This window comes from Triturus cristatus, chromosome 3_1, assembly GCF_964204655.1.
Source record: "Triturus cristatus chromosome 3_1, aTriCri1.1, whole genome shotgun sequence".
NCBI lineage: Eukaryota > Metazoa > Chordata > Amphibia > Caudata > Salamandridae > Triturus > Triturus cristatus.
This window is the reverse complement of record NC_140583.1, coordinates 619,242,327-619,261,558: the sequence shown is the minus strand read 5'-3', so window position 1 is coordinate 619,261,558 and position 19,232 is coordinate 619,242,327. Positions and strand designations below refer to the sequence as shown.

At 48.9% G+C, this 19,232-nt stretch overlaps 1 protein-coding gene across 3 annotated transcripts in view; it reads right to left on the bottom strand.

Annotated features, from left to right (window-relative positions):
* ANKDD1A (ankyrin repeat and death domain containing 1A) overlaps positions 1 to 19,232 on the bottom strand; it is a 419,853-nt gene that overhangs the window by 125,417 nt on the left and 275,204 nt on the right. For all 3 annotated transcript variants that reach the window (XM_085644555.1, XM_085644556.1, XM_085644557.1), the window contains one exon: positions 1,075 to 1,173. In XM_085644555.1, coding sequence (XP_085500681.1) covers positions 1,075 to 1,173 — 99 coding nt within the window. The remainder of the gene's footprint in view (positions 1 to 1,074; positions 1,174 to 19,232) is intronic.

The window sequence follows — 19,232 nt, the reverse complement described above, 5'->3', positions numbered from 1 at the left end:
AGTCTCTTTATATGCACAGAAAGACAATAAGTCAGTGTTCACTGGGCCACGAAAAATGAGTGTTTTCTGGAAAGCTCTCACCTGCTAGCCAGTTGCACAAAATAGTATTTTATAATCATATTTTAATTTAAGTTTGCTGGGGACGTGAGACTTGTTACAGCAACGGCCTCCCAATTCTTTGCTCCAGCTTTTTGCTCCTTCCCAAAATCATAATTGGAAGAGTTCAGTACTATTCATAAATACCTTTTTTTTACCCATACCATACGTAATATTTTGGTGGCTTTCTACCATTCTGTTTGCCCAGAGGAAGAATCTTCCAATATTGAGTTGGGTTCGAAACATCGACAAACTGAATACAGATTATGCATAAAGTAGTGTCCTGATACAATTGCATCTACATATTTTTATGACCCTCTGCGTTTACTGTACATATAAGTTTACACTCTTTTATTTTTTACTTCTTGTGCCTGTTCACTGCAACATTGCGCAACATTTTGTATTTCGCCACCACCCCACTATGGATCCATAAATAAAGAAATAACTACATGAATATTTACTTGTCTTGGGCCTTGCTTTTGTAAATTTTGATATAAATTGTTCATGAATAAATATTTCGGACAGAACATTTATTTGTTACCCAATAGCATAAACAGAATCATATGGGAGGGCTTAATCATTTCCCTCAAAGCTCCATTCTATTTTAAAAAAAATCATTTATTGATTGTGAGAGGACACATTACATTTTATACATTCTTCAATAGCCGTTGTCAAAGCCCCATTTTTAGTGGAGCTCTAGAGTGGTGTCTAAAAACAGGGATGATGGTAGAGCAGACTACTCCCACTTCCTCACAGCTGGTAATATGATGAATTTGATCTATAGAAACAAACTCATCTTTTGGGATGCAATCACCATGAGAGCAAACAGGACAAGGAGGTAGCAGTAGGTGAGGCGAACATGGTGGGAGAGGATGCACATTGGTATTCAAGAGAGAGGCAGAAGCTTTAATGAGGGAACGTAGGTAGGTGCAATAACAGGGAAAATAGGAAAGTAGAGTTTTTGTCTGTACAGCTTACTGTGTTTTTCACATCAAGGTCCACACCAACTTCCACAATCTTCTGTAAGACTTGAATATGTCCATTCTTGGCAGCCAGGTGAAGCGCTGAGTTGTCCTCCTTTATATAAAAGACATTGTGAATCCTTGACATGAATGAGAATCAGCACAATCTCCTAACACCAACAAGTTACTTATTAACAATTCAATTGTAAAACACTGCACTTGGTTAAACAGACGCCTAACGATCCTTTCAGGATGTTAAAATGATAATCAGAAAAGGTTAACATGATACAGTATCTGCAGAGATACCAGCATAGTTTAATAATTTAAAGTTGTTCTAGATATGTGTTACAAGTCTAAAGTGTGCACACGTTATTCAACATATCGAGAAAAACTGATTCCTCTATTTATATTTTCAGAAATGGAATCTTACTCACCTTCAACACTTTCCCAGAGAAAGGTTCACTTCTGAAGATACCAGAAACACTTAGATGTATAAAGCAACCTGCTTATAATATTTCATAAAATGTAGGGGTAGTTGTGGAATGTACCAGCACTATGCCACAACCTAAGTTGTACAACCTGACACCCCTTGCATTGTACTTAATCACATATAAACACACTGTCATTGGGACACATTACATAAGTACTCAAAACTCCAATGCATGTTTTCACTGGTTCATCCTCGTAAGAAATCTGCAGCAATATTTAATCACCTTAAAAAATATGGGACTGCCATATGTTTCTCAGCTTGGTCTCTTGTTGCTTCTTCAAGGCAAAGGAAAATGTAAATTGAAAGTACTTCAAACAATTTATAATAAGGCATTCTATAAAAGTATGTAAGTAAATGATTAGTTTGTATTTAAAGATAATTTATCACACCATAATTTGCTTGAAGTTGTTAAATTAAGGTGGATAAAGCAGTGAAAACCTACCTTGGCGTATTAAATACTAATGCAATACATCCCGGTGACTATCAAATATGTAGGTTTCCTATAAATTGTTTTTATTTTTTTTCTGCCAAAGAAAGCACTCAGATGTTTGAGTACTAAAAATACGTATGCAATATTACCAAACTAGGCATTCATTTCTTTACAAGCAGACTTGAGTTCAAGTTTGCTGTGGTTTGGGAAACAGGTTTGTAACTGTGAGAGGGATGGGCGGAAAATAAAGCGAGGAGGTCTTATAGGCTGTTGAATGATGGCTTCATTTATTATACCAGGTCAAAACAGAAACTTTGACTGTACACGGTGAGTTGGTGAGGATGGGAAACTGCTGTCGTGTTCGCCCAGGGATCTGGCGGTGGTAGCTTTGCTCGTCTTCTTCTTCTTATTCTTAGGACGGCGGTGGCACAACCCCGGGTAGACAAAAGGAAAGAAAAGGCGGTCAATGCAACTGTCCCCTTTTTGGGAAAGGAAACGTATAGTGCAGATGGTGCCGTCACCGTGAGCGCGACTAAGAAATCAAGGGTGGTTAGAGGAAAGGATTGGAAACAACAATCCCGCGTATGCCCCTGGCAAGTGCTTGTTAGGACTATGAAAATGCAGGAACAATCCTTATAGAAAAACGACCTATCAGACTGTTGGTCATCCCATTGCGTTATGCTCCTTTAGTCCAGAAAATAATTCCCAAGATTGTGCTGGTTCAGGTAAACATGGTTACAAGACTCGTAGTGCTATACGGATGGATTAGTGAGGGTTTGTGAGAGGGAAGTGAGGGGAAGTGAAGAATACGTATCGTGATTTTATAATTTTTTTTCTCACCGAGCCGTGAACCCTGAGTCCCTTGGACTCGCCGCCCGCTCCCTTCCCGTGTTGCTATGTCCCTTGCCCCGATCCACGTACCGCGAGGGCTGCAGCTCTCCTGAGCTACGGCAGCGTTGTAGCATCTTCCGGGGGTGTCCACCAGTCCTCCGTCCACTCCTCCCGCTCGTTGGCTTCTCTCTCCTCCAGTCGTTGGGGAGCCTCGTCTGCTTCTCGTCCTGGGTTCCAGACCAACACGTCTACTTCTCGTCCTTGTGTTCCTGTCAGCCCGTCTACTTCTCGTCCTAGATTCCCGGTCACCTCGTCTGCTTCTCATACTCGATTCTCCTGGGTGCTCTGGTCTGTTCCTTCCGTCTCCAGTCTCTCGAACACGCACACCTCGGCGTCTTCCGGGATTTCTCTTTCTACCTAAGGCTCCGCCCCTGGTCTTCGCGTTGTGTTCTCCCTTTGGACATGGCTCCGTAGAGGTTGTTCCTCGTCCTGCATAGGAGAAGGGCCAAAGGAAGTTAACTCCTTCGGTGTCTCCACCGAGTGGTCCCCCGGCTCTTTCTCACAGTAACATTTTAACTAATTCCTTAATACTTACTAGGACCAAAGATGAATGTCTGGGATGGGAGAGTGCCAGATGGGTTGCTTTATAATTTCCTTCGTATAGAAGGAACATTGTCTGGCTATGCACTTATGTAACAATTAGGAGGCTATGTGATCCCTGCTCGCCATCGTTTTGGAAAGACTGTCATTAATGACTATGTGATCATGTGGCCACTTTGAGGAAGTCACATATCTATCAACACTGGCCAGTGCGGGGGAGGAGCCTAGCGCGCAACCAAGATGGCCGCGTAGGTGCGAGGCTCCCGAGGACCTCCGCAACCTCCTATGTCTATCCTGAATTCATCCTGCCTCGGTTGAGGGGACTGTGTTGGTGAGCCTGAGCTGAGGTGGTACCCGTTTTCCGTTCTCAAATCGGACCTCGGGTGCCGGAGTGAGCACCGATTGAAGTTTGCGGCCTTCTTCTCGCCGGACCCCGGATTTGCGTTGGGGGGTGACCCAGTGGCAAAGTGAACAACAACGGTGGGCCGGGCCTGGCGCGTCGCGTACCCCGCACTTTCGCTTTCGCACCGTCTCTGCAAGTGAGATCGCGGAGCTTTTTGTGCTGGTGTGGCCTCGCTGGGGGACCCTGCCTGCCTGCCGGCTGTGACCCACCCCGCCGATCTGGGGTGGCCCCCCCGGAGCTCGTGGCCCTGATTGCCTGCCCTCTACAGCGTTGCTGGTGCGATTGTGGGACCAGCGGCGATGGCCACGAAACAAGATGGAGATCGGTCAAAGACCAAGTCGACCCGGCGTGGCACCGTCCATCAGGCCAACAGCATGGACCGCTATACCCTCCAGAGGGGATCTCCCGGCGGACCGCACAAGTCCCCTGAGGGCCCTTCTGATGCCCCGGACTTGCCCACGGATCTGACTCTCCACGACGTCATAAGCGCCATTTCCGAGATGAAGGCCTCGGTGGGCCAGCGGTTCGACACCCTGGCACAGAAGATCGACGCGGTCCTTGTGGATGTTGGCCTGGTGAGGGCCGATCTTTCCAAGACCAACGACCGAGTTGATTCTTTGGCCCAAACCGCATCGGGCCTTACGACTGAGGTGGCGGCACTACAAATGGAGGTGCGCCGGCTTAGTCAGGCGAGTGCACATATGGATCGGCGCCTTGAGGATTCCGAGGGTCGGGCCCGGAGGAATAACATCCGCATCATCGGAGTACCCGAGGGAAGGGAGGAAGCGGCGGCGGATCTATTTGTGGAGGACCTGATCGCTACCCATCTCCAGCCTCGGGGACTGAGTAAATTTTTTGCCGTGGAGAGGGCCCACAGAGTTCCCGGGGGAAGGCCGAAGGTCAGAGCCCCTCCGCGACCTCTCATTGCCCGGATTTTTAACTTTCGGGACAGAGACGCGATCCTGCAAGCCTCCAGAATACAGGGGCCGGTTAAGCTGGAAAATATGGAGGTGAACTTTTACCCTGATTTCACCCAAGCGGTCCAGAAGCAGAGACTGAGCTTCATGGGCGTCAAACGCCGACTTCGGGACCTGAACTTAAAATACGCCATGCTCTTCCCGGCCAAGCTGCGAGTGGAGGTGGATGGTCGCACGCACTTTTTTGATCGTCCCGAAGCGGCCGGGGACTGGCTGGACACTCTGTCTGGGGATCGTGATCGAGATGGCGGGGGGGGGGGGCGGCGGGAGGAGACGGCCCACTGGATCGGGACTGAGGGGTCAATATTGGGCCTCACTCTGGACGAATACGATGCTACTTTCGATCAAGCGTCTGTCTTTGTACATTCCCCTCCCATGGAGGTTGTGTGGGGTCTAGAAGGGGTACTCTTTCCTCCTCTAGGGGGTCTAGCTAGTTTCATTCTATAGGGGCGACAGGCACACTGCAAGTTGGGGGGGCTGTCCGGGCTCATGCAGGGGTGCAGGGAGGGGGGAGTTTTGTTGGAGTGGGTGGGTTGGGGTGGGGTGTTGTTCGTTTACACCACAAGGCAAACGTATCATTCTGCTATCTCTACAGTGCTCTCTGGGGGACGAGTGATGACTTCTGTTTATGATGGGGGGTAGGGGACTGAGTTTGTTGTCCTGGAATGTTAATGGACTGGGGGACAGGATAAAAGGAGGTGTGGTCCTGCAGTTCTTGAAGCGAATTTCGCCCGATATAGTTTTTCTGCAGGAGACGCACCTCATTGGCAACTCCTTTTGCGCTATGAATCGACGGGGCTACCGCCTTGTGGCCCATTCGGGCTTCACGTCTGGTTCAAGGGGTGTGGGCATTATGGTTAAAAACTCGCTCCCGTTGGAGATTGATGAGGTGCGCCATGACGATAGGGGACGTTACACGGTTTTGGTGGGCAGAATGGAGGGCAGAGTGGTCGTTCTTGTGTCAGTATATGTCCCGCCGGGGCTGCAGACGACCACCTTTGCGGACCTGGGGCGCCTCCTCCTTGGCCTTCCGGAGGGGATCCTAGTGGTGGGGGGGGGATTTTAATGCTGTAGTTTCCGGAACTGTGGATCGTCACCCCCCTAGGGATCTCCCCCGGGCCCAAGCGTGGTTATCTGGCCTCTTGGATACCCTGGGGCTGGTGGATTGTTGGCGTTTAAAACATCCCACGCAGCTACAGTACACCTTCCATTCAGGGGCTCATGGTAGTCTCTCACGGCTAGATTATGTCCTGGTCCCAGCGGCTTATGTGGGGAGGGTGGGAGAGGTGCGCCATTTGGCACGGGGTATTTCGGACCACTCCCCGCTCTTGTTGCACTTTGATATTTTGCCGAGAGGAGAGGGTAGGGTGGTCCCGATCCATCCCTGGTACCTGCGTGACCCCACCATTCGCGCAGAGCTGATTAAATCCCTTAAGCGCTATTTTGACGAGAATGTGGGGTCTGTGTCATCGGCGGTCTCACTGTGGGAGGCGTTCAAGACAGTACTCCGAGGAGAGGCCCTGTCCCTTATTTCCCACTCCCGGAGGCGCGAGCGGGAGGAGGTGACCCGTGTTGAAGCTGAGATAACCGAGTTGGAGGGTGATCTAGAATGTGGGGTGACGGATGACAAATTACATGTTCTCCAACTCAAGCAAGCGGCCTATAAGGCCCTCGTCTCGGAGGCGGCCAGGGGCCTCAGTAGAGAGCAACAGGGGAGACTGTATGATGTGGGTGATAAGGCTGGTAAATTGATTGCGTGGCTGGACAAAAAAGAGAGAGCGAGTCGAGTTGTCCCGTTGATTGAGAAAACGAATGGTGTGTGTGTCACTGAACCGGAGGAAATTGTCTCCTGCTTCGCGGACTATTTCCGTGGGGTGTATTCCCCGGTGTCTTCCCGCTCTGAAGAGGATTCCCAGGCCCTGCTCAGAGATATCGCGCTGCCTTCCCTTTCGGAGGAGGACAGAGTGTCGTTGGACGCCGCTCCAACCTCCGAAGAAATTGCCCTCGCCATACGCTCGGTCGCTTCCGGCAAGGCCATGGGTCCTAATGGTCTTCCCATCGAGTTGTATAAACTGCGACCGGATACGCTGGTGCCGCATCTCCGTGCTATGTTCCTTGTGGCCCACTCGGTGGGTTCCCTCCCGCTAGACCAGCGTCTGGCTACCATCGTGGTTATCCACAAGGAGGGGAGGCCACGGGACCGGGTCACATCCTATCGACCCATTTCGTTATTGAATGCGGAGCCCAAAATTCTCGCCAAGGTGTTGGCCAATCGGCTGGTCGGCGTAGTGTGTAACTTGGTCCACCAGGACCAGTCCGGCTTTATTCCCCATCGCAACACAGCGCTTAACCTGCGGCGTTTGCATGGGGTGCTCGCACGTGTCCCGTTCATACGGGAGCCGGCCATCTTGGCATCCTTGGACGCCACTATGGCGTTTGACACACTTGAATGGCCATATATTTGGGCGACGCTCGCGAAATTTGGGTTTGGCCCAGGGTTTATCAGCTGGGTTAAATTGTTGTACTCTGGCCCACTGGCGCAGGTGGTTGTGAACGGTAGAGTGTCTGCTCCGTTTGAGTTGGGCAGGGGCACGCGGCAGGGCTGCCCGTTATCGCCGCTCCTTTTTGCGCTTGCCTTGGAGCCCCTGGCGGAGTGGCTGCGGTGGGAACCTTCTATTCGTGGTCTCCGCTGGACCCCCGAGTATGAGGACCGCGTATCTCTATACGCTGACGATATTCTCCTGTACCTGGCTTCCCCACGTAAATCACTGATAGTACTGGTTGATGTATTGCATTCATTTGGTCGTAACTCCGGCCTTGTCATCAACTGGGCTAAATCGTGCGTGTATGTCCTCTCTGGGGAGGCTCCTATCCTTCCGCGGGGCTGTCCTATCCAGATCGCCCCGCAGGGATTTAGGTACCTGGGTGTCTTCATTACCCTGGACGCGGAGGCCCGGTATGATCGGAACTTGCTTCCCCCCCTCCAGCGCCTGAAGGAGGATGTCGCGCGTTGGCGGCGTTTGCCGCTCTCGCCGCTCGGCCGGGCGGCATTGTTTAAGATGATGTCGCTGCCGCGTTTCCTGTACGCTCTGCAGAATACAATGGACCTCGTCCCGGCGCGCTACTTCCGCGAGGTGGAGAGTTTGCAACGCCGCCTGTTCTGGGACGGGAGACCGCGTATCGCCCTGGCGAAGCTGACGCTCCCGTGGTATGACGGGGGGATTGCCCTCCCGGATATTAAACGGTATTATTGGGCCTCCCAGCTGGCTGCGATTAATCACGGCCTATACGGGCCCGCCCTAAATCCGGCCTTTGAAATGGATAAGATGCTACTGCCGGGTGGTGACTATAATCGAGCGCTCTACTCCAGCTCGCTCGACGCACGTCTGACGGGCCCCACGCGTGTCATGGTACGAGTGTGGCACGCGGCTAATGTAGCGATGGGGTGGAAGGATCGTTTGACCCGGGCGTCACCACTATACGCATCTGAGCAGTTGGGCTCCCTGTGGACCTCGAAGGGCTTCGAGAAGTGGGACATGATAGGCATCAGCAGGGTGGGGGATCTCTGGACGAGGGGGGGATTCAAAACGTTCGAGATGCTGCAGACGGAATTCCAGTTGCAGGACAGGGAGTACTTTCGGTATATGCAGATCCGTCATGCACTATGCTCCGCCTTCCCGGACGTCGCCTCCATCCCGGAGTACTCCCCTCTGGAGGATAGAGTGCTGGATGGACATGTACCGGAAAGCACGATCTCATTAATCTATAAAAAACTGATTAATGACCGCTCGGGATTGCTGACTAATCTTCGTGAGGCTTGGGTTGCCGATGGATTGGAGCTGGACGACGAGGACTGGGTCTCGGCGGTGGCCTCCCCGAAAGAGGTGGCCATACCGGCCCGCCTTCGCTTCGTCCAGCTCAAGATACTCCATAGGGTCTACATAACGGGGCCAAGGCTATTGCGTATGGGCTATGCTGTGGACGGGTTGTGTAAGCGTGGGTGTGGTTCTTTGGGGACCTTTCTTCATATTTTGTGGGAATGCCCAGAAGTGGAGCGATTCTGGCGTGGTGTGCATGAGGTCCTGCGGGTGGTTACGCGTGTGTCGCTACTGCCCGAAGCGAGGAGATGCCTGTTGAACGTGTGGGAACCAACCGACTACTCGGCGCCATAGACGTGGTGGGTGACTCTGGGATATATGGTGGCCAAGCGCGATATTGCTCAACTGTGGGGTTCCCAGAGGTCCCCGACTGTTTCGGCCTGGAAGGAAAATATGGACTGGTGCATGTTTCGGGAAAAGGTGGTGTATGTAGCGAGAGGTAAGCCTGGGACATGGGTGAAAGTATGGGGCCCCTGGAACGCCTACCGCGGGGGAATCTGTGCCCCACCGTTATTGCCCGATCCATCGCTTGCCCCGTCCCCTTAGCCGGTTTAGCTCTCCGGTACCGGGCACTGAGTCCACCCAGTCCCTGCCCTGACCTTCTCCCCCCCTTGCTACTCCTATGGATTGGTAGGGTCCCCCTTCTAGGGGAGCACATGCTGCTGTTTTCGATTGTGGGTTGCCTTGTGGTTTGATTTTTTGTTGTTATTTATGTTAAAAAGAAACCGCTATGTGGGGTCCGGATGGTGTGGCCATCAACGCTGCTAACTCCTGTACGTTTCCCTTTGCCGCAGCATGCGTTCGACTGTGTGTATCATATGCTCCTCTTGTTTGCTAGCGGCCGGCCTGAAGGTTGTAGGCCCATCTTTGTATATTCTTTGAACTTTGTAATAAACGGTTTAAAAAAAAAAAAAAAAACACTGGCCAGTGCCTTATATGACTGAAAAATGCATACACATGCTGTGTCTCTTTCCTATATGTCCCTGCCTCAAAGTCACTGGGCAAGGATGTGCTAGGTTGCTGGGAATCACGTACCTTAAACATCACTTTAAAGAAGCAAGGATGTCGCCTGGAAGGGTTTTGAGGGAAGGCATCATATACATGTAAGTGTACTCTATACTAGTCCTCAGAGCCAGTTAGTTGGTCAAGCATTATGCCCTTGTTCCTGCGAATTGCTTCCTCAAGATCTTTAAAGAGCGCGAGTCAAACCCTGGAATAACCAACAGCGCGAGAAAGAACCTGGAATTACCATTGTAGCATGAAAAACCTCCACAAAACAACTGCATTAAGTACAGATCGAAAAAGGCTAAATGTGATGGAAAGGTGGCCTCTGGTGTCATCTCATCTGCTGAGTCCCAGACTGGAACCTGCTTTGGCTCTGGTTTAGCACACATGCCTGACATCCTTAAAATGATACATCTCGCTGAATTCCAAGGCAAGGTAAATGAAGCATCTGGAACTTCCTCCGGAAAACCACATCATTGATAAGGGCACATAGAAAAAGCTCAAATAAGAATAATAGGATCCAAAAGGCCTATGCAAAGCTCAAAGGACTGATAGAGCTTGATGATGAGGATGTACAGCATCCCATATTGCTGCTACTTCACTCTAGAATGACTGACATAAGGCTTGGCAGATTTGGAATATGAGTCTTTCTAGTCTTAGAGGACAGTGACTTCTTAGTCTTCTGGAACCACCCAAAATGGAATCCTATTGGTCAGGCATTTTGGGAGGGAGTAGGCAAAGACTAAAAGTTTGAAGCTAGCTTAGCTTCTAAGGGAAGCTTATGTGCTGCCAGACCTTTAAGTTGTATCACTTAGTGTATGTTAAAAAGAAGGAGCCAGTACAATGTACTGCTGCTGGCAACATTATTCTGAAGAACAGAATTACCTTGAAGTAGAAAGTGCAATCCTGGCTAATAACAGTTTCCATTTGCTGAAATCCATTGTTTAAAGCTGGGCTTCTCCAATTTACCGATCAGGCTACACTTCTGTGTCACTATCACCATAGGTACATTCCAACTACCGTTTTAGATCACCAGAACTCCAATCAGGAATTGTTGCTAGAATTATTGTACACAACGTGTATTAGGAGAGTACAGTCATTTCCAGTCTCTTAAGCAGTATGTTTCTGACATCTGTAAAATGTGTGCATTTTGGTTATATTTCAGTTTGCTTGCTGTAGGCTGGTCTGCAGGGATTTACTGGGAAGCACAGGAATTGTATAGTGAAAAATACATTTTAGTTACTTTTTAATCTGTGGTTGGAGCAAAAGGTTAGAATCCCAGATCACACTAAGATTCTTTACTTGTGCAGGGGTTTTACAGAACACTCCAATTTCTTCAGGCCAGACTGTGGTGGTGTCATAATTCTGCCATGTGTCGAGGTGAGTATTTCGGTTTTTGGAGTTTGCTGGGTCAGACTCATCAACTCTTGCTTTCCGAGTACTGGCTCAAGGTTGAAAGTCTTTAGTTCATTGGGGAACTGTGCAGATGAGAGTGATGAATTAATGATCGCTCCTGTAGGAGTGATGTCAGGCGAGGCAAAGAGTATGTTTTGAATAGGGAGATGGAGATGTAGTTGTTGAGTTCTGTAGTTCCTGTTTGGGAATGTACAATGAACGTAGAGAGTTTTGGTTGAGTAGTTTGGGAACTAAAGGAGGTTTCACTGATCTTGAATGAAAAAGAGACATCACGTTATTAGCTTTTTCAATTAAATAATCAACTAGGGAGGTGTCGGGCTCTTGACACAATTCTTGTGGTTTGAGCTGTAGTCCTAGTTAAAGAATTCAACGATCATTTTGGAGAAATACTTGTTTTGGTTTGAAGCGTTCAGTTATTTATCTTCATGTGTAAAACACCACATCCACTGTTCTTCAATAACAGCAGACAAATATACATTTTTTGTGGTTCCTTTCGGACCATTCATGGTCCCACTGAGTGACACAAAGTTCCTGCGACTTTCTGCACATCTTGTGCTAAATGGTGGAAGGGACCTGTACCTGAATGCCTGAGGGATTCATACATCCAACTTTCAATCACACTGACCCAGTGGTTTCCCAGGGTGAAGAGCACAGATTACTGAAAGACCTGGAGAATGTAGCACTCCCTTGAGCTCTTCGCTGCAAAGATTACACATCTGTGAAATAGCATATCAAGCAGGTTCAGGTATCTATACCTTATCTACGCAAAATGAATACAGGATACCTCACATGATAAAGCAATCCTGCCAATCAAGGTCCTCACCACTAATGGAATCCTATCTTAAGGAACCTCAGTCAGTGGTTTCTGCCTCAGGACTGCATATGTAGAGCTTTCTCTGCAACCTATTTACTAATGCCAAGGCCCCGCCACCAGGAGCTTGACTTCTGGTGGAGTGCAGCTCAGACTGTGGTTCCATGGTTATATGGACTTGTGCTGACCTGACTTTGAGAAACTGTTTAACTGCAGACATTAATTTCATCTGATCATAAAGCTTTTGATTTCACTGTAGCAGTATCCACATCATGCAAATCAATGCGAAACACCACGCTGCTGCTAACTAAACAATTAGGACCAGTTAGAGATCTGTCAGAGGTTTAGGGATTATAATCAAACGATTTCACATGCACTTGGAATGACTGCCGCCACTGCAAATTGCCAAGGATGTAAGTGTGCAGGAATCCTGTAGTGTGGCGAGGTCAGAAGTAGGGGGATGGTATCTGGATGGCAGATATTCAAGACTGACTTGACACAAGATAGTAAGGGGCATATGAGATGGGATGCATAAACCTTTTCATTTGGGGTCCCCTTTAGGACGCAGTGGATGACAATATCAAAGGGAGGCTGCCTCTCTTTTTTACCTCCTCTTCAAATCGTTTTTATTGGCACATTTTATAACCAGTGGGCAGTAAAACATAAAAAAGTCAAGTATGGCGGATTCAATGGTATAGTTAACAGCAGTTAGTGTGGACAGTATGAGTCTTCAGAGTATAATGGGGAGAGGAGTTGGCCTAACGGCTAGGGCGGTGGACCTCGAATCTGGGGAACTGGGTTCGAGTCTCGGCAATGACGCTGAACATCCTGCGATTCTGGGCAAATCACTTAACCTCACCATGCCTAACAAAAAATGAATGTGTCCTCATGTAACGTAACTGGTGCTATGTAAAGCGTTCTGAAACCTGATTCAGGTCAAGTTTGCGCTATATAAAACTCCATAAAAAAAAAATAATGGCTCAGTGTGTCAAACTTTGAAAACAATAAGAGTGAACGAAGGGAAGGAGCTGGAGAGTAATGCTGATGCTATTATTCGGGAGATCTAGCGAACAGTGGGATACATGATAGGCTGGCCATCGAGGGGCAATGTGGTGTGCTGAATGGGAGATGGGTAGCTGCTCTTATAAGAGAGAGGTGATGCAGTCTCAGAGAGGAGGAATGGTGTTCAGGATGAGGAACTGCCATTATCCGGTACATATGTCAGCATGGACACCAGCATATCCCTATCAACGGCTAAAGGGAGTCAGCATTGGCCTCTAGGCTCTTCTTTGAAGGGCCACACTCTTAGCCACCACCCACAGTGTGTGCGATCTGCATAATGATGTACTAAGAAAAGGGGGTGTGTGGGCGCTCTTCGTATGGAGGATGATAATTTTTTTTGCAAGCAATAGTGCCAAATTAAGCAAATTGGAAGCTAGCCTGTGTTTCTTTGGTCGCTTATAAATGCCTAGCGCAACCATCTCCGAGGAGTCTATCCCACGAAGCTTGGTAATTGTCTCGAGGCGACTTGTCACCTCAGCCCAATATGTGCGTACGGAGGGGGCAATCCCAAAGCATGTGTTTAATGTCAGCTGCTGTAGCTATGTATGAGTGTGAGGCTCCCAAGGAATATTCTGCTTATGTGTTCGTGCAAGAGGAAAGCCCTATCTAGTAACCAGAAGCGTATGTGCTCCAGTCTACCCTTACGAGAAACTTTTTGGGGTATTCTAAAGACATAACCCATTCACCATTATAGAGGGCCCTACCAAATTAGTTCTACCAGGCATCTTGTTGGTTCGTAATGAAATCTGTGTGTGGGTAAGCAGGGCTTTATTGAGCCAAGTGATGAGTTTTCCACCAGAGCCCAAAGTATGCAGAGACCTCATCAGCTTGTGTATATGTGGTTTCGCATCTACTATGGACCAGGCCCGTCTGAGGGCGCTTTGCATCAGGCAGTAGGTAAGAAATTGACCCTTGTGAAGGCAGAATGTTGCACAAGTTCTGGGAACTGTAGGAGACTGTTATCTTAGAAAATATCACTCAGGGTCGTTAAGCTGGCCCGCTCCCAAAAACATAGCTCATGGTTCTGCATGTCCCACAGACGTGGGTAAGCCCAGTTGGTATGGCAAGGGGCATAGGGGATAACAGATATGGTAATAAATATGCCTCTAGCCAGGCAACTTAACACCACCAAGAGAAGGCTGAGTTGGTCTGTGCGAAGGATCACTCTTCTTGGGGTTGAGAGCCCCAGAACAACAGCAAGGGTGCAGGGTGAACCAACGGTACACGTCTGGTGAAGGTATCGCCCTGCCAACCAAAGTGCCAGCCAGTGGCGCTGAGCCGCCAAGTAATAATATTGAAAGTTCGGGTGCCAAGATCACACTGCTTGAACAGGAGGCGCAACTTGGACAGAGCCACGCGTCGGCGAGACCCGTGCCAGATGAACTCCATTAGGAGCCCATGCAGATCCTCTGTGGGAAGAACACCGGAACATTAGGAAATTAATATAAGAGGCGAGGCAGCATTACCATTTGGCCACTGCTATGCGCTCCATTAAAGACAATCAAAGTGTCTGCCAAAATGCAATTTGTGTGTCGAGGGAGGTAACAGCCAAGGTTAGGTTTCCATCTAGGTCAGAACGGAAAATATGGATGCCTATGTATCAGATAGACTCGCTCACAGCAAACTAGTTTCTCTCCCAGATTGAACTGCCAAGTGGGTCCGCGAGGTTGAATTGGAAAAGGCAAGACTTATTCTAGCTAACCTGAAGACCTGATACCTTCCTGAACTCTGCAAGGAGGGCGATACCAGAAAGGGCACACGCAAGATCTTTGAGGTAAAATAGAACATTGTCTGCATAGAGGGAGATTGTGTGGATTCTGTCTGGAAGGGGGTTTCCGATTGTCCCCCTCTCTGGTGTGTCTGGATTACTAGTGGCTCCATAGTGAGAGTAAAAAGGAGGAGGGAGAGAGGGAACATCTGCTTAGTGCCCATGTGCACTAAAATGAGTGTGAATGTTTGCTCCTGGAAATGGATCCGGATTGTTGGGTCTGTGTACAAAAGCCAGATCAGCTGAATCGTACAGGCTCCAAATCCAATCGGTCCAAGACTAGAAAAATGTAGTCCCAGTGCAGCGTGTCGAATGCTTTGCCAAGTCAAGTACAAGGGCAGCAGCCGTAGGCCAATAGGTATATACCGCCTCCATGATCCTATACAGCCAACTGGTTTTTAGGGAAGTGTTCCTACTGGGGACTAATCAACTTTGAGCATGGACAAATAGTGAGATCACCTGTTGGAATTAAGTAGCCAGGATTTTACTGAGGATCTCATAATTCATGTTCATAATAGCTAGGGGACGAAAAGAGGCAGGACCGGTGGGGTCACGCCCTGACTTCAATATTGAGGTCAGTGTGGCCTCCTGGAAAGTAGCAGGAAGACAGCCAGCCTACAAGACCGCATTATATATCCTAACTAGCTTAGGTGCTAGGAAGGGGTCAAATACTTTGTAGTATTAAGCCAAGAGGCCGACTATGCCCTATCATTTGCCAGTGGCCAGTTCAGCAATCGCTTCTGTAACATCTTGGAGTATGATAGGGGCATCAATCTCATTATGGTAATTTGGCGACAGCTGGGGAAACGGGTGTTGCATCAAGAAAGGTAGCCATCATGGATGGGGTGGCAGCTGGTAGTGAGTCGCAGAGATCCCGGTAATAATGGCAAAACGTCTGTAGGATGTCTTGTTGGGAGTGTTGCAGCACCTTGTCTGCATTTCAGAGCTCTGCTACCTGAGTTTGTTCTGATTCATTATTAAGTAGCCACGTCAGTAGGCGGTCAGATTTATCCCTCTCGGAATGCATGTGGTCTGAATAGGCTGCGTAATCTGGGCAGTCCTGAAGCATCGGGGTCGACTGCTCATCTCTCCCTTTCATTGTGCTTCTTTTCAATGCTGTCTAGTTCTCGTAATAGAGAGTTACTTCCCTCGACAGTGGTCTGGATACAGATTCCCTGAATCACAACTTTAGATGCCTTGCATTCTAAAGTTAAGGAAGAAGCCGTCCCCGTGTTAATTTCTAAATTCTCACTGATGCCTTCAGCCAGGATATCCTGGAATGCTGGGTGCTCTAAGGACGTAGGTTGCAAACACCAGGTAGGAGTAGGAGAAGCAGCCTTACTCCACGATAGTGCGAGCAATAGTGGATTACAATGTGGCCGCCCCTTACCCAAGAAGTCAGATGAAGCTATAAACATACATATTGAGACCGAGCAGACGATTCTATCAAGTCATAGATATCAAACCGTAAAGTAGAATGAGTAGAGCCTAATTTTGGGGTTAAGATGGCATCACACATGTTGTAGGGACCACTTGGAGCCATGGAGAGTGCACGTGCATTAGAGACGGTTTGGCCCTAGGGAGTGAGAGGTGGAATCTAGTTAATGCCACACTGAGGACCCAATTAAAGTTCCCTCTATAAAACAAGGTATACTACGGATGTGTGCTCATTTAGCCAGTTTGGTTGAGACGCTCCAGGAATTTGGGTTGGTCAGAATTCTGGGCATAAATACTGCCAAGTACTATATTGGAGCCAATAAGTAGGGCCTTCAGGGTCAATACCCTCAGATAGGGTTATAGTAATGTGGGACTTTTGCAGCATTGTGTTGTGGGCCCTTTTGTGTTTCAAATATGAATGGATTTTGAACCGTTTGGTTGGGGTATGCAACTTTGACCCTGGTCATGTTGAAAGCTGAAAGACCATCCCACATGGGGGTAAGATCCCACACCTCCGCAGAGTATATAGGATATGTAGCTCAGATAAGACCTGTAACCAGCATTACTTCCCAGCTCAGTAAGAACAAGAATTGAGAACCGGATAACATAATTACAACCACTGTAAATACCAGGGACGAGAATGAAAGTACCCGTCATCCAAACAGCTCTGCAAAAGCCTCTTGTAGGTAATGGGTTGTGGGCTCAGAACTATGAAAGTTTATGAGGTCTCGGCAGGGGCTCCCAGTAATGGGGGATATTTCTGGTTAGTGTATTCAACGCCATTGGGCAGCCACTAATAACAAGATCACATACAATAAAGTGTTCGGGGGAAGAGGTCGGTCCACAAGAGAAGGCGAAGTAGAGTCCGCCACAAGAGATCATCTGCCATCTGCAGGGTGACCTGTGGCAGGGAGTACATATCACGCAGAAATAGGGAAAGAGTTGCAAACCTCATCCGAGGCCCCTGTGGAGATTTTAATCAGTTCCATCGGTGGGTTCCAGAAGGTGGCCGTTGTGTCCAGGGCTGTGCGCCTGCCACCCCAGACCTGTTCACTAGATGAAGTTACAGCGGGAGTAGGGTCATCCCCACGATGCCTCAGGCTACGTCGAGGTGGATGTCCCAACCAGAAAGAACCATAGTCCCCTCGTGTGGGCTCGTCTCGAATCGCAATCCAGTTACTGGCATTTGTTTGTTCTGTGGAGAAATAAATAGGTTTGTTGATCCATCATGGATCTGGCTGGGAAGAGTAAAGCATACTTCTCCCCATCTCCCTTAGTATTTTCTTTACAGCTAGGAAGGAAGCGCGCTGGTGCTGGACCACCAGCTTGTAGCCTGGGAATATGAGGATTTGCTAGTTGTCTTTGATAATAGGATCTGGTTGTTGTGCAAATTTCAAGATCACTTCCCGATCTTTATAGTGAAGTATCTTAGCCATCACTAGGTGCTGAGGGGCACCTGTCGGAGGTCATTGCTTTGGCACCCAGTGGGCCCTCTGAATGGAAAATTAAGATGTGATTTAATGATAAGTAACAGTTCCTTCAGCCAGGTTTCCAAATAGCCCGCGATTTTACCTCACTTGGGGCCAGATGTATCTAAGGGTTTAACCCATTCTGTATTTATGGGAAAATGCTTTAGTACATATGGCCCTTAGTCCTCTAAGGCAGACACAAAATGCGGATGTTGCTGCAACAGGAGCGGCCCACTATGTTGTCAGCTCTGCTCTCAAGGAAGCGATTCCTTTAAGTTAGATCGCTTACATGCCACTGGAGGTCCACTGACTGAAGTTGTAGTTCAGCCATCAGCTTCTCTGAATTTGTGACCCATTTCGCTAGCCTCCTATGGTCATCCCAAAAGTTCATGTCGATGGCAATGGCATCACCTTTTTTGTCCAGAGATGCATGCGATGACTCAATCGCCTGTAGAATGGAATCTAATTTATTGGACTCCGACGTGAAGGTGCCAGGCAGGGCCACGTCCTCTGGCAGCCGTGGAGATAAAGGGCCAGTCCTGGCCAATATCATGTGGCCCATCACAGGGATGATTGTGGACCGAAGGGCAGCTTCCAGTCAGATCCCAACAGCGACCCCCAACTCAGGGGAGGGAATGACGCGCAAGGTGAAGTCCAGATCAGGGGAGGCTGCTCCAACGGGATGGTAGCAGCCCGCCTCAAGGTTCAGTCAGAGCAGGCGTATCATGTCAGGAGCAAGGATGGGGTAGTCTGGAGTGTCCTTAGCAGGGAGATTTGTAAACTCCGGAGAGGTGAATGTGCCCATAAGGGGAGGGTCTATTGCAGGGTTGGGCAATCACAACACCTGGCCTGCTTGCTACAACATTGCCTGCCAATAGGCCCAGAAGCGGCACCACACAAGCAGTCCAGCCCCTCGAGATCTCTGATCCTCCACCATTAGGCAATGCAAGGCTCCAGTAGGCCTGTGCTGGGTGAGGGCCCAGGCACTGGGACATATGGTCCGGAGAAAAGAAGAGGTCAGAGGGTTGGCCGAGCCCATCAAATATCCACAGAGTCAGGGATGTCAAAGAAGCGGTCGTTCCCCCATCCTCTGGAGTCAAGTTCAACCATAGTAGGGTCTCAGTGGTTCGCTATCAGTATGTAAATCCCCAATCAGGTGCCTTAAGGTAATCCCCTCAACAGGTCATGCACCTGGTAGTAAAGGGCAGGCCGGAAGAGGTCAGCTGTTCGTCCACGTGTCAGCCATCATACACAGCCCAGCACTTGAGGCAGCGTTCCCAGGTGAGGGACCCCTGCACAATACAGCGCCCTCTTCTCTCCCCAGCCGCCCTGGAGTGCAAGGCAGCAGTCAGGCTGAGTAGTTACCTTCGACCATGCCTCTTAGCCGCAAGGATTCAATAATTTCAGTGGAAGAAGCCCTGTCAAGTGACTCAGAGTCTGCCGCCTCCATGCAGATGCGGCCCAGGCGGCTCCTCCCCAAGTCGGAGGGAGCAGGCAGCATGGCTGCCAAGTTTTAATTTTGCTCATGTGTGACATTTTCGTTTTTAAATGTGCTGATGCTTTATCACCAATAGAAGAAATTGTAATCATGTAATTA